Source organism: Panicum virgatum, chromosome 7K, assembly GCF_016808335.1.
Source record: "Panicum virgatum strain AP13 chromosome 7K, P.virgatum_v5, whole genome shotgun sequence".
Taxonomy (NCBI): domain Eukaryota; kingdom Viridiplantae; phylum Streptophyta; class Magnoliopsida; order Poales; family Poaceae; genus Panicum; species Panicum virgatum.
In genome coordinates this window covers 30,952,789-30,968,329 of record NC_053142.1, presented here as the reverse complement: position 1 = coordinate 30,968,329, position 15,541 = coordinate 30,952,789, and the positions used below count along the sequence as shown (strand labels likewise).

Below are 15,541 nucleotides of genomic sequence, written 5' to 3'. Positions count from 1 at the left end.
ACAGTAAGGTACTGTCATTCTAAGTTTACTATTCTATATTTCACTATCCAAAAACTAAATCTATTCTAATTCATAATTATTTTAGAAACAAGTCTATAATAGTTGAGAAATATTGGTTACCTGCGGTTCGGATCCAAAATCCGGCAGGGCTTCGCCGATGGAATTACCTCACTCACCCTCCCTCTCTAGATCTCGTGGGCAGAAAATGAGGGCGCAGGGGGAAGGGTGGAGTTTTATATTAGTGGTGGGAGCCTGCCGCCCCCCTGCCGGGCGGCAGGCCCCCTGCCGCCAACTGGTGGGGCGGCAGGGGGCCTGCAGCCCGGCAGGGGGGCGGCAGGCTCCCTCCAAGGACCACTGCGCAAAAAAATTTTATTTACATATAGGTCCCTATCACTCACCTGCCGGGCGGTAGGCCCCCTGCCGCCCCCCTGCCGGGCAGCAGGGGTATAGAACTGTAAAACCTAAAACTAAAAATATATTTCTGTAAATTTTTTTTGAAAAATAAAAAAATAAAAAAGACGCCCGCGCGCTAGCGTCATGGGCTGGTTGGCTGGCTTACTCCGAAGGTGGCGCCCGCGGCCCACCCCACCAGGCAGGCGGACGTCATCAAAACGTACGTATTACGGGCCGTATTCCGCCGCCGAAATGAAACCGCGTTGCAACGAGACCAGCAAAAAATTCTCAAAAAAAAAAGAGAGACCAGAAAAGGACACGTTTCTCACGAAGTTCTTACAAGTTGCATTGAGACTTTATTCAGCGCACATGAGCAGTAGCAGTAGCAGCATGATGGTAAGCCGGTTAAGCAGGGCGTGGATTTCGTGGAGAAACCAGCCCGGGTGATCGACTAAGGGTCTCGGGCCGGCTGCGGGCCGTCGTCGTCTTCCCCGAGCAGCAGGGACCTGGCGATGGCGTCGGCCATCCCGTCGGCGATCGGGAAGAGGTGCCCCGACGTGGGGAGCTCGTGGTACACGACCCACGGCAGCTTCCCGCTGATGTGCCTCGACAGGCTCGCCGGCACGATCCGGTCCTCGGCGCCGTGCAACAGGTGCACCTTATTCCCCCGCCCGCCGCCGGCGAACGGGTCCTCCAGCTGCAGCGGGCTCCAGCTCCACCTCCCGAACCCCACCATCATGTCCCGGTGCAGGCACTCGTGCTCCCCCTGCGGCCGGATCTGCGGCTGCCAAATCATACCCTGTGAGCAAACGCGTCGTCCGCGGCGCACAAGAACTCCAACTCACGGCTACAAACTAAGATCAACGATTCTGAATCCTTATTACCATGTAGGCTCTGTGGGCGAACTTCTGGATGACCAGCTTGTCCTCCTCGGACAGGAGGGCGGGGTTGTAGGCGATCACGCTGGACGCCGGGAAGACCTTCTGGGTGTTCCACCAGTGGGTCAGCCACGGCAGGTGGTGGGCGACCCAGACCGCCCACCGGTCCTGCGCGAGCTGCTGGTACCAGGCCTCCCGCGACACGTTCGCCGGCAGCCCGGGCCACCAGTAGTTGCCCACGGGGCCGAGGATGGCCACGCCGGAGAGCCTGCATTGCGCCGCGATGGATCGATGCAGAAAAAATGTTCAGGCTCACTGAATGCCTGCCTGAATCGATTGTTCGGACAGTATAAAGGATGGTACGCTACCTGTGCGGGATGTGCTTGAGGCAGCTCCACGTGATCTCGCCGCCCATGGAGAAGCCGGCGAGGTAGAACTTGGGGCCCAGCTGCAGGTTGTCGGCGAGCTCTGCGATGTCGAGGGCGACGCTCTTCTCCGTCCGGCCCGGGTGCGGGTCGCTCTCGGCGTACCCGGGCCGGTCGAAGGACAGCAGGTAGATGCCCAGCTCCTGCACCAGCTCCTGCACCGGTTTTCAGTCCATGGAATGGAACAGTCGGTCAGTGTCAGTAGCCACTCATCACTTCGACTCTTCAGTCCGTCAGATGAAGAAAACATGCCATGGAAATCGGGAGCGCGTCGTATCTGCAGGAGTCGAATCCGTGGACAAAGATGATCTTGTACTTGGCCTCCTCCTTCGGGACGCCGGATTCCAGGTAGGCCAGGTACCTGCCGTCACTGAGCCTTGTTCTGGTTGCCGTCACCGGAGGGCCGCCCGGGGAGCCGGGGATCTTGGGCGGTGGCGGCTGAATCTGCTTGTAAAACAGTGCCGACAAGGACACAAACAGTGCTAGGATAAGCTTCCTCCTTGTCCCTACGAGTGAAATGAGCACAGATTAGCTCGTTACACTGATACGGCGTCGTAGCAATACCATGACTGAACGCACGCACTAGTCTGAAAATTTTCTGCACTTGCTTTTTTTTAACGCTCAGGGTGAAGAACGCAGTCCTTCTAGTACGTTCAGAAATGTCAGACTTCGCTGTTGTTCAATTTTGACCTAAATCAGAGATGATGAAAGCTTTCAACATGTTCGAAGTGCACGACATCTCAACTAGGCTTTTAGTTCCAAAAATACTTTCTACAGTATTCATCACATCGAATGTTCAGACACATATATGGAGCATTAAATACAGTTGAAAAAATAACTAATTACATAGTCTAACTGATTAGTACGAGATGAATCTTCTAAGTCTAATTAATCCATGATTAGATATTATTTGTCAAATAACAACGAAATGTGCTACATACAACTTTTCACCAACTAAATAGCGCATAGTTGAGATGTTGGGCACTTTTACATCTTGCTAGCTACTCAGAGTGCTGCCATTTTCAAACCCCTGCTGCGGTCCTCACGAGGTGTCGAGGTGTCAGACAAAGAGACGTCTCTGAAACATCTTACGCAAACACCCTGAATTGAAAATGTCCCAAACCATTTTCAGACTAATAAAGTTTTCTTTTTTGAAGAACTCATACTAGTAAAGTCCGATGAGGATTCAGGACAAACAATGAGCAGCTAAAGATTGATGTCTCAAATACTAGTAACAATTAAGTATCAGATAACCTGTTACACACGAAGAAGATAATTGACTTTGGTAACAGAAGAATATGTCAGCTTAATTTGTCAGTCTTGTACGAAAAGTCGCGAGCTGGGAGTGCTGTCCCTGTTTCTATATAAAATAATGACTGTCAGCTTCAGCTCACGCGCACCCATATTCAATTTTGTCCTTACGTAGATTAAACAATACTGTAGTTGATAAGGGTGTCACAATCAAGCTTAACCTAACCGGTGGGAACCAGTCCGGTTGGACCGGTTACCGGTCAAACCGGTCCAGTCCGGTTCCGGTTTCGGCCGGTATCCAACCGGCCGAAATTCAAATTTTAAATTTGAATTCAAAAAATGAAAAATTCCCAAAAAATTCCTAAAAATATTTCAAGGTGTGATGAATCTAATAGTGTCAAATTTTCTCAAAAATTCATTCATTTAGTATAGTTTGTGGGAATTTAAAGTTAAATCAAAAAAGAAAAAGAAAAAAATGAGCCGGCCCATGAAGGCCCACCGATCAAACCGGTCAAACCGGCCGGTAAACCGGTCAAACCGGCCGGTAAACCGGTTGCACGGGAGCTTTTGAATTTCAAACCGGTCAAACCGACCGGTAAACCGGTAAAACCGGCCGGTAAACCGGTCAAACCGGCCGGTAAACCGGTCGGAACCGGTTGCATGGGAGTTTTTGAATTTATTTGAATTTGGATTTGAATTCAACCGGTTTCCACCGGTTACCGGCCTAACCGGTCCGGTAAACCGGAACCGGAGGCCGGCGGTTACCGGTTAGCGGTCGGATATGTTAACCCTGGTCACAATTCACAAGATCTTGAAGTTTGAACATGTTCTTGGATAATCGGTTTATACTTCTTTTCTTTTTTAAAAAAACAGAGAAAATCGAACTATCGTCACGCCTTCCCAAGTTCAAGACAAATCAAGATAATCTTAAATACAAAATCAGCATGCTCAAACTTCATGATTTTGACACCATGATTTTGCACCATGATGTTTAGTCCTTTAAGCCCAAACACCAAAAAAAAAAAAGAATGAGAAAAGGTAGACTTCACTATCTGCAAGAACGTATCTATACTTTCGTCGTTTGCGTCAACTCTAGAATGCACCTCTGCACCTCATTTTTTGCGATTTTCTTCATTGATATGAATGTACAAGAAAGTATATTGCTTTGGAGTGGCTGAGGGCCTGAGACGGGATGGCAAACTGGTATTACTGAGAACATGGAAAGTTTGCATATGATTCAGATCGATGAAAGAAGGCAACGACCTCCTGGCTTCATGCTTGCATCCAGCTAAAGGAAACGAGGCACCGATTACCGGACCCAATGATCAGAGCAGCCTCTTGCTTAGCTCGAATCAACGAACAAGTTCAAAGATCAAGTCTTACCACAGGCACAAGCAAACATCAATCTAAATCATGAATCAAGACACAGAAAGGAAAGGAACCAAACCGCAAGTAATTAAGAACACCACAGTAACTCAGCAAGTCAGAAACAGATACGGCCAGTGAATCGCCCAAGCATGGAGGATACACACATGAGAAGAAGAAGAAGAAGAAGAGAGTACGCACCGCCGGAGGCAGCTACCGGCGGCGGAGGCCGCTTCTCGCCGGACAAGGCCATGGGTATGCTAGACGGCCGCCGGCAGAGACAACTTCCCAGCTGCGGCAGACGGCGTTGGGCGTTGGCTGGCGGGTCAAGAGCAGGGGCGGCGGCAGGTAAGCAAAGTTTCAGTCAGTACGCCGGAGCCGGGAGGCAAAGGATCTCACTGCGTAACCGGTGGCAAGCCCACACCCGGACCCCGGCGTCCTAACCTGCCGCTTTCTGCCCGCCACTAGTGTCCACTGGGATCCCCGGTCTTTTGCTGCTACCAGGCAGCCTAAAAAGGATCGCGGAGCCCCACGGCCATGAAGAAAATAAGATAAAGAGACGTCAGACATTGACGCGCCGTTGCTGTTGCAGCACTCCCTCTATATATATAGCAAAGGAAGTCATTTTGGACATCGACACGATCTTAAAAACAATTTTGTACTATAAGAAAAATATAAAATATAGTCAATATATATTTTTATGAAACTACATTTCAAGATTAATCTACTTAAAAAAATTATTTATAATTAAAATATAAAATATTTGACTTAAAACAAACTCAAAACAACTTTCTAGAAGGAGCATGGCTTTACTACTGGCAGAACTCAAAACGCCTGTATTTTCAGGGAGAGGAAGCCTCCAAGTGCTGGTGCTCGGCCCTGTGCCTGTGGATGAACATAGCCATGTTCGGTATTGAAGTGCCAAGATGGCCAGATGCTGATTTGTACGTTTGATTCAAGAGTGTAAATGCGCAAGCGGTTGGGCATTCAGCTCGTTCAATGACGGTGGCTGACGGTTGGGCCTTTTTGGGGAGGCGGCTCATTGCTGGCGCACTACCAAACGGGGGCGGAGCCGAATGGCTTCGGTGGAGAAGCTCCCAAAATTCTGCACCCTTTACCTATTTGGTGGAGGGAAAAAAAAAACTAGCTCCACGTGCCTTCTTCTGTTCCTATCTAGTAACAAGTTAACGTGCTGTTGAGCATTAGTTATACGATGACACTAATAAAAACTGATTAGGCATCGCAATCAAGCCATAGGTCAAACGTTCCGCAGCACACATTAATCCATTGAAATAGTTTACTGCATCTGCATCCTTGTTGATTGGACACTGACTGCAAATAGTGTATTGTCGTCAACCGCCAAGCTAATTCTGTTGAAGACTCGTAGCCAAACCACCATAGAACACCAACAAAGAAATCCGATTATGCTTTCTCCAACCATTCCCCCCATCCAACTCCCCCCAAACGTACTATTTACTATATTTTATTACCTCCCTCCAAAAAATTCCTCCCTCTATAACTCCTTCTCTCCAACCATTCCCCCCATATCTATTCCCCCTATATACTATCACTCATTAACTAACTATTTATTTAATGTTTTTGAATTTAAAAAAAATCATACAGTATTTGTACTGCCATAATACACATTATCATCGTGTTACGCGACTCAAACGGGATTAATATCGCGAAGAAACGGTGTGATTAGAGATATAGGGGGAGTTGAAACTCCCCCCAAACGTGGGGGGGGGGGGGGAGATTCATCTCTCCCCCTACGTAGGGGGAGCTGTGGGAGGAGCTGTTGGAGCGCTCGCTCCCCCCAAAGTCCCCCTACGTAGGGTGGGGGGGCGCTTTACAGGGCGCCGTTGGAGCTCGCCTTACGAAGACGAACAGCTCATGCTAATCCAGCAATTTGTATTTTTATTACCGACGAAGCTATCAACCCATGCCATAATTTTTTATACGAGCGATCGAGCTGCGAATTGGTGCAAAGGGCGTGTACAAGTCCCCTGCAACTGCAGCTCTAATACTGAATACCGATCACTCATCTCCGAGCAGCAGCGACCTGACGATAGCGTCCGGCATCCCGTCGGCGACCGGGAACAGGTGCCCGGCCGTGGGGAGCTCATGGTAGATAACCCACGGGAGCCTCTTGCTGATGTACCGCGACAGCTGGACTGGCACGTAGAGGTCCTCGACGCCGTGCCACAGGTGCACCTTCACCTCGCCGTCTTCCCCGGCGCCGGCGAACGGGTTCACCATCTCCAGGGGGCTCCAGCTCCACCTCCCGAACCCGACCATCATGTCACGGTGCAGCGAGTCGTGCTCCCCCAGCTGCCGGACCTGATCCTGCAAGAAGAACCAGAGCACGATCCGAGGAGCAGTCAGAGATCAGCAGGGGTCCGAGGTGAACGAAGTGCGCGGCGTCTCGCCTTGTAGGGTCGGTCGATGAACTTCTGGGACAGGGGCAGGTCCTCCTTGGACAGGATGACGGGGTTCTTGCTCTTGACGCTGGAGCCGGGGAACAGGGTCTGCGTGTTCCACCAGTGCGTCAGCCACGGCAGGTGGTGGGCGACCCAGACCGCGCGCCGGTCCTGCGGGAACTGCACGTTCCAGGCCTCCTCGACCACCTCCGGCGGGAAGCCGGACCACCAGAAGTTGCCGACCGGGGCGAGGATGGCCACGCCGGCGAGCCTGGCCGATCGATTCCACGATGCCAGCGCGATCAGTTACGGCAACTCTGAAGAACACAGACCGCTTGAATTGGGCACCCACCTGTGCGGGATGTGCTTGAGGCAGCTCCACATGATCTCGCCGCCCATGGAGAAGCCGACGAGATGGAACTTGGGCCCGAGCTGGAGGTTGTCGGCGAGCTCCTCGATGTCGAGGGCGATGCTCTTCTCCGTCCGGGCCGGGTGGGCGTCGCTCTCGGCGTACCCGGGGCGGTCGAAGGACAGCAGGTAGATTCCCAGCTCCTGCAACAGCCCCTGCACAATTTCCAACAGTTCGTCGTCGTCATCAAGTTAAAGCGCTTTACTCGAAAGAAGAGTGACACAATTATTGCGATTGATGCGTCAAAGGAGCTTGAGTTTTTTCAGAGTAATTAAATTAAACTTCTCGGTTAAGACTCTGGTCGCAGCTGCAGCTGCATCTGCACCTGGGAGACGTTCAGCACGTCGTGTCTGCAGCAGTCGAAGCCATGGACGAAGATGATCTTGTACTTGGCCTCCTCCTTGGGGACGCCGGATTCCAGGTACGCCAGGTGCCTGCCGTCCCTGAGCCTCGCCCTGGGCGTCGTGACCGGAGGCCCGCCCGGCGCGCCGGGGATCTTGGACGGCGGCGGCTGAATCTGGCCGTACAGCAGCGCCGAGAAGAGCACGACGAGCAGAGCGAGCGCCAGCCTCCTGAGAGCGCCTGCGAGGCACGAGCCGCTGTGTCTAGGCGAACACGCCCGAGGGTTGGACGGGAGAGAGGGGGAAACAAGGCAGGAGAGAGAGAGAGAGAGAGAGAGAGAGAGAGAGAGAGAGAGAGAGAGAGAGAGAGTACCAGAGCGCGCGGCGGCGGCCGGCAGTGCGCCGCTCTTGCCTGGCGCGGTGGAGCCCTCACGCCGGGCGGAGGCTGCCATCGGCCAGCTGCGTCCACAGGCCCCGCCGCGCGCCGAAGGGGTCTTCAACTCTCTGAAGCCTGGACGCACGCGCGGGGACCGGCGAGCGACGCGCGCCGGACAGGGACGACGTGTGTGTGCCGCTGCCGCTGCCGCTGATTCCCGGTTCGCCTTGTATTCAACGAAAACTCAATGCACGCCCCCGGCCCCGCCGCGCGCTGCCGTCGCCGCTGGCGGCGTGGCGCGCGTCGCGCCGCGGAACGCAACACCGGCGCACACCGGCGCACAGCGCGTGGGGCATGGCGCCGTGTGCCGTCGTGACACGCCGCGTCCTGGGCTTGCTTGTCAGAGCGCAAATCCCAAGCGCTGCCATCAGAGCGCAACAGGCCGTTTGGAGTGGCACAAGTACCACCAAACACGACGTCTCGTTTGGCGTTTGGATTCTACCGGGGGGACGGGAGATACCCTAAAAAGAAAAGCAGTGTTAGACTGTTAGCCACAATTCGAAATAGTGACCTTACCAAAAACAGAATTCGAAATTTAAAGGTACAATCGCTAACGTTTTGCCTCAAAGCTGATAGTGTAGTACCTTCCCCTAATACCTTCCATAGTTTCTGAACCAAGTAAGAGTGTTTCAAATTGATTCGCTCTAAGCATGAGTTCTGGAATCTACCACGGAATTTGATTTTTGTATTTCACTAGTTTGTTAAGGGTGACGCTGAAATTCAAGTAGGGGTACATTGCCGATTCAAAATGGACATCATCCTTTTGTCGTCTTCTTTCAGCATTTGCTCATTGTGGCGATGTCTCCTTGGTTATCTCTGGCATGGGGGCGCTAGTGCTGCAGGATCCAAGTTTGTTTGTTGAATACCCTGACACATCTATGTCCATCCCTCTAGGGCACCCAATATTCACAGTAGCTATCAATCAAAGTCATTACTGGTTGATAACACTACTGGAGTCTGCTCGTTTCCCTGGGGTTAAAATCCTAGGGAAAGGTCTAATAAATGGTAGGGAATAATGCTCCCTAGGAAGTTTGGTAGGGAAATATGACTAGGGAGATTTTCGACGGGAAATAGCCAGTGCCCTACGATTTTTCCTAGGGAAAGCCAAATTCCCTATAGATTTCGATTCCTAGGGAAACATGATGACAAGGAGCAGCATCCTACATGGAAAGTTTGTTACCCTAGGGTTCAAGTTTCCTAGGGAAACTACATGAGCTGCCAGCATAGCTACTATCCCTACGTTTTATTTCTCCTAGGGAAATAATTTGAATCATATATTGCATTCAAATACAACATAAGCATAAATTCGAATTTGAAATTTGAATCCAAATTTTTAAGTCACAATACATACACAGGGACAAAAATCATATTCATCATTGCTGCAGATATTATCTCAAATTACATATAAAAGTCCAACATGGACATGTCCAAAAGAGAACAGGTAGCAAATATCGATATCAATTTCTCCCCAAAATATATGCATACCAGCAGCAACTTAGTGTATCCAAACAAATATGCCTGGATTTCACAAGTCCAGCACATCACAGTGAATCAAAATAAACATTCTAGGACATGCAAGAGTTCAAAAGAGTGGAAATTCATCAACTTGAGGAGGTGAGTAGTTGCCGCCACCACTTGCAGTTCCATTCACAAAGCCGCCACCATTGCCACCAGTTGCATTCGTATTCAAAATGTCAGCATCATCATTGCGACCACTTGTATTATTCACATAGGCACCAAATCGACCATAGGCAATCCTGCTCAACAATTCTTCTGGGCTTTCCCCTCTAATGGCTGATCCGAACGTACCGGCCTGCATAAATAAATGAAGGCTTAATCAATATAAATTCTTTCTACACTACTATTCCTAGATAGCATATATCATGGTAATCCCAAATCACAAGGAACTGTTCTTGCAGACCGTACCCATTAAAAGTTCACGACACAATGCTCACTATCCTCAAATAAATATTAACTCATGATCAAATCTGTTTCAAACATTGTTTGCTTAGAAATGCAAATGAGTGCAACCTACAGAATGTTTGCAACAAATGGATGCAAAGCTCACTGATTTTATAATGTCACTAGATATAATGCATTGTGGACAACAAAAAAGAATATCAAGTTTTAATTTGAACATGAAAATAATAGTTGGCATGAGTAAAGATTTCATGAGATCACATCAGACATCAAACAAAGTGAACTTGACACGTGTGTAAGCTACTTTTCATCAAACTTACATTATCAGGAGAGGGATTTGGAGATGGTGAAACAACATTTGTCGGAGGCGGGGGAGGCAGGGGTGAAGGAACTACTTCTAGAGGCATGCCACAGTGCATAGCCATGCTCTGCAGATTTGATGATATATGATGTATGTCATTATTATGTTGGAATTGCCACAAGATTAATGTCCAAGAATCTGTGTCCGATCTCACCTCCATAAATTTCTGGATCTTTTCATCTCGATCTTGTACCATTCTACCCCACTCCATCATGGTTTGGGCATATTCCTTAGCTAATCGACTATCACGAGCTTCCTTCCTCAATTGTTCCTCTTCCTGCTGACGTTGACGCCTTGCAGCCATAGCAGAAGCATGACTTCCCTTCAACTGAGGGAGGACTTCACTGTCATTGACGGTCCCATTAAATGTAGCCCATTTCCCATGTTGTCGACCACAAGAGCATTGGTAAAGAGCTCTAACATCCAACGGTGAATGTATCCAATCAAACTCTGGTCCATTTAACTCAATGACAGTAGCTTTGTATGTCTCCTGCCCATACAAAAATTTATTATGAGAATTTGCAAAATACAGAATAATGCAAAAGAGGAGCAGGTGGAAACAGTGAAGAGATGAGCATCTACGACATACCAAGCACTTTGTGGCTTCTTCTGTATTTAGTGAAGTCATATCTTCAGGATTTGGACCTCTATGAGTATGGACCCATGCCTCCACTTCAGAAACAGCTCTCCCTAATTTCCTAGACTGCAACAAAAAGATTCTCCAATCAATAGCGATTTTCTACAAAAGATTTTCATCTGAATTTCAGAAACAAGTGAACACTAACCAACTTTTGACGTATCACTGCAATTGAGTTGGATCCTCCCTTGTGAGGTTTAAATTTACGGCTTTGACGGTTTGCCCGATTTTGTTCAGACTTTTGCTTGAACTCGGGGCTGCTCCATTCTGTAGCTAAAGCATCCCAACAATCTTGTTTGCACCAAGGAAGGCGTTGGTCAATGTACTCTTGCCGTGTCAAATAGAAGTGTCACAAATTTTTCTTTTCTCCACATGGCGAAAATGATCCATTGTAGAAGTGATTCTTGCATAATACATGATGCTTCCTAGCAGGTCTGCACAGCAGTGAGCAACATGTTCTCTTGATTCATCTTCTCAGCTTGGATTGAATCTAAACCTTAGCTGCAAATTTATTAGTTGTCAGCAATAATACCAACAAACTAAAACTGCATAAGAATTTGATGCTGAAACTTAGATCCCTATAGGTTACATCTAGCAAGGAATTATGATCACATCCACCATAACTTGAAAAAGGACAAACACAATAAAAAAAAGATAATTACCCAAAAACCTTCATCAACAACATCAGCCATTGATTTGCCAGATGTGTCCTTCGCTGTTTGGTAATGTTTCCATGTTGATGCCACCACAATCTTGCCTCTATATTTTACCAAACCAGGATGATAATGCTTTAGTAGACATATTAAAACACTTGCAGGAGCCCTTCCCTGTACTTCAGTCCAATGCCTTGGAATATAAATGAACAGACATATTAACACACGTAACATGGTTGAAAATTTGCATAAGAATCAAACTAAGTTTCTTACACTTACTTTTTTCCATCCGGCTCAATCAATGGACGATCTTGCAGATTGGGGATAATGGGAGGGAGTTCTGCACTACCTCGCAAGTGCCCCGCTTCAGTTTGCTCATCTACTGCATCAGGTTCACTGTGGCTTGAAATTGTGTTCTCCCTACGAACAGAACTGTTGGAAGATTGACTCCGTGTCACTCAGTGTGAGATTGTCATGCCTGAAAAAATATGGCAGCTAAGAATTAGTAATTGTATAAGAAAGCGGCAATACAGTGAGATTGCCCTCCCTTGTGATATCCAATAATATACCTAAAAGTCATCAGGATCTCTATATTCCTCTTCTGTGATATCATGAACAGATTCGATATCTGATTGACCGTCTTGTTCAACACGTGGTTCATTCTCTACACTCTCACCATTTCTATGTTTGATCAACATTGTGATATCATTTGGATCAATAATCTCATCAAAGCCATCACTACTTGTGATATCATCTAAACCTAGTCCAATGTCCACAAAGAATTCACCATCTAAACTAGCTTCTTGAACGGTATCTACACATGGTGGGTCTTCATCGTTGTACTCATCCATCAATGGAATGGACAATTGTCCAAGAGGGCTAACCTTGTATGCAACCCACCACGCATTAAGGCTTGAATAAGACTTGCATGCATATGGAAGATAATACACCTGCTTTACTTGGCTAGCAAGAACAAAAGGCTCATTTGCAGGATTACATGATGCATGGGCAACCTCAACTAATCCAAATCTTTCTAAGCGTCGCACTCCATTAGTCGGTGGAACCAATGACAATCAAACAGAACAAGGCTGAATTCACTATCACCATCAAACTTCAACTCAACTATATCTTTGATAATTCCATAATACTCAAGCTCATTATTGGTGCCATCATCGACACCAACAATAAGCACTCCTATGTTGGTAGTAGTTAAATTTCCTCTATATTTTTCATACTTCTCAGATCTGAACCTATACCCATTAACTTCATAAATACCATATAATTTGACCTTGAAGCTACATCCTCGTGATAAACGACGCAATTCCTTAGGGATGCTTGCATCCATGTCACACTGCAATATTAGAATTAAGCATATTAGAATTTTAGATGAATGTTTAAACTATATAGAAATTATCCAAGTAACTAGTACCAAGCTTCTAAACCAATCCAGCAAGTCTGGATTGCCATTGCCAGCTCCATTCATCCTTAAATTGTCTAGTTGTTTTTGATTTGGTGGTCTTGCACGTCTCCATTGTTCTTGTTCAAATTTTCTGCAGATTACAATACGTAATCACGGATTGTGTAATTAATTATGAGCACTAGTATGCAGATTGATCTAATGCAAAATACTCACTGCACATAGTCATCCATTTCAGTCAAGTTTGTGAGAATATAAATCATTACTGTCTTGTACTCTTGCATAGTAAGAAATCTGGTCATTCCTCTACCGGTCTTCCATCCACGCACTTGGAACAAGCTAAGGGTTGAGCCAGATGGAGCTTCATTTTGAGCATAACGTTGTGGACGATTACAGGAGCTAGATATCAGTTCAGGCACATATAATGATGTTATGTGAGTGATCTCCTGAATAAGACTTTCTTCTACTATTGAAGCCTCAACACGGGCCTTATTACGGACTTTTGCCTTAACTTTTTTTAACAGCCTACAACAATGAATTTATTATTAGCTCATTGCCTACAACATGGCAAAATGATGAAAAAAATGTGTTCTAAATTTATACCTTTCAATTCCATACATCCAAGTATACTTTACAGGGCCTCCTACCCTCACTTGATATGGTAAGTGCACCATTAAATGTTCCATTGGATTGAAGAAACCCGGTGGAAAGATTTTCTCCAATTTGCAAAGTATAATAGGTATGTTTGCTTCTAGTTGTAGCATCTGGGCACGATCAACCTCTTTTGCACAAAGCACTCTAAAAAAGTAACTTAACTCAGCTAACGCCTCCCATATTTCATTGTTGACAAAACCTCGCATCATCACTGGCAACAAACGCTCAATGAATACATGGTAGTCATGACTCTTGAGGCCATTTATCTTTAGTTGCAATATGTTCACCCCCCCCCCCGCTTTAGGTTTGCTGCATAGCCATCTGGAAATTTGATATCCATAAACCACTGCATAACCTCTTTTTTTTGGGGCCTTGATAAGGAAAAAGGTGCTCTAGGCCTATCCCACCTATCATTTGGTTTCTCAACAAGGTTGAGATGTTTTCTATTGCACATCAAGGCTTGGTCAAGGCGAGCCTTAGGATTATCCTTTGTCTTATCAGCCATGTCAAGACATGTACCAAAAACAGCTTCTGCTACATTTTTTTCAGTATGCATAACATCAATGTTATGTGGACGCAAAAGTTGAGGGAAATATGGCAACTCCCACAAAAATGGGATGTGAGTCCAATTGTGGGTTGTACCATAACCATCAAATTGATTAGCTTTGACTTCATTCATGTATGCTAGCATTTCTTCCCCTGTCAATCTTCGTGGAGGTGTGTCATGCATCACTACCCCTTTTCTAAATGCATTCCTTTGGTTCCTAAAACCATGGTTGGACGGTAAAAATCTTCTATGACAATCAAACCAACTCCACTTGCTTCCATTTGGCAGCCAAATACTGTCCACATCTGCCCTACAATCAAAACATGCCAACCCACCATGTGTAGACCATCCAGAGAACATTCCAAATGCAGGATAGTCATGAATAGAAGTATGATACGAAACTCTCATATTAAAATTTTGCTTTGAGAAGCTATCATAAGTGACTACTCCTGCCCAAGCTTCCTTCATCTCATCAACTAGCGGCCGCATGAAGACATTAATATTCTTACCAGGATGCTCTGGTCCAGGAATTACTAGACTAAGAAATATATTTTTCTCCTTCATACAAAGAGCTGGAGGTAGATTCAAAGGAATCACAAAAACTGGCCAGCAAGAATATTGGGTCTTTCATAGCCAAAAGGGTTGAATCCATCTGTTGCCATTGCAATCCAGACATTTCTTGCATCCATGGCAAAATCTGGGCACACCTCACTGAAATGTTTCCATGCTTCAGCATCAGATGGGTGCACCATAACACTTGGGTTAGAGCGTCTACCCTCCTTATGCCACCGCATGTGTTTTGCATTTTTGGGCTCCATGTATAGCCGTTGCAACCTTGGTATGAATGGGAGATAACGCAGAACCTTACGTGCTATTGGCTTTCGTTGACGCCCTTGGTGTGCTGATTCTTCAACAACTATGTATCGGCTTTCCTCACAAAAATCACATTTTTCCTTATTCGCATCCTCTTTGTAATATATCATACAGTTGTTTATGCAAGCATCGATCTTAACATATGGCATTTTCAGACCACTAAGCAAATGCTTGCACTCATACAAGTTCTTTGGCATTTTGTGGTTCTCAGGCAGCACATCAAATAGACTAAGCAATTCGATTCATGCCACTACAACTCCGTGAAATTGGGTTTCATGTTCAAAATCATGCCACTCAATGGCATGGATTTCAACATGAAATCCAATTTCAAAAAATTGTAGTGGCATGGATCCAACTGACCCATTTATTAATGCACTCTGCAGAGAGGTTGTGTTGTGACTTAATTGCCATCAACCGGGCAACTGCAGTTAGTTGTGCAACACTTGTAAAGCTATGCAGCCGCTCTTTTGAAGCAGCCAACATATCATAAAATGCTTTAGCATCTGCTGTTGGTTCTTCTTCTACACTATGCATTGCATCACCAAAGTCGGCTAACATTTC

The 15,541-nt window shown here is 46.7% G+C and overlaps 1 protein-coding gene across 1 annotated transcript; it reads right to left on the bottom strand.

Moving 5' to 3' along the window:
- Window positions 1–695: 695 nt before the first annotated feature.
- LOC120640905 lies at window positions 696–8,068 on the bottom strand. Its single transcript, XM_039916831.1, has 9 exons — window positions 7,856–8,068; window positions 7,467–7,723; window positions 7,085–7,296; window positions 6,742–7,003; window positions 6,434–6,658; window positions 1,949–2,101; window positions 1,640–1,851; window positions 1,278–1,539; window positions 696–1,177 (listed from the first exon to the last, which is right to left on the bottom strand). Exons 1-9 carry the CDS (start codon window positions 7,932–7,934, stop codon window positions 845–847), a joined length of 1,995 nt encoding a protein of 664 aa, XP_039772765.1. The 5' UTR covers window positions 7,935–8,068; the 3' UTR covers window positions 696–844.
- Window positions 8,069–15,541: the final 7,473 nt, after the last annotated feature.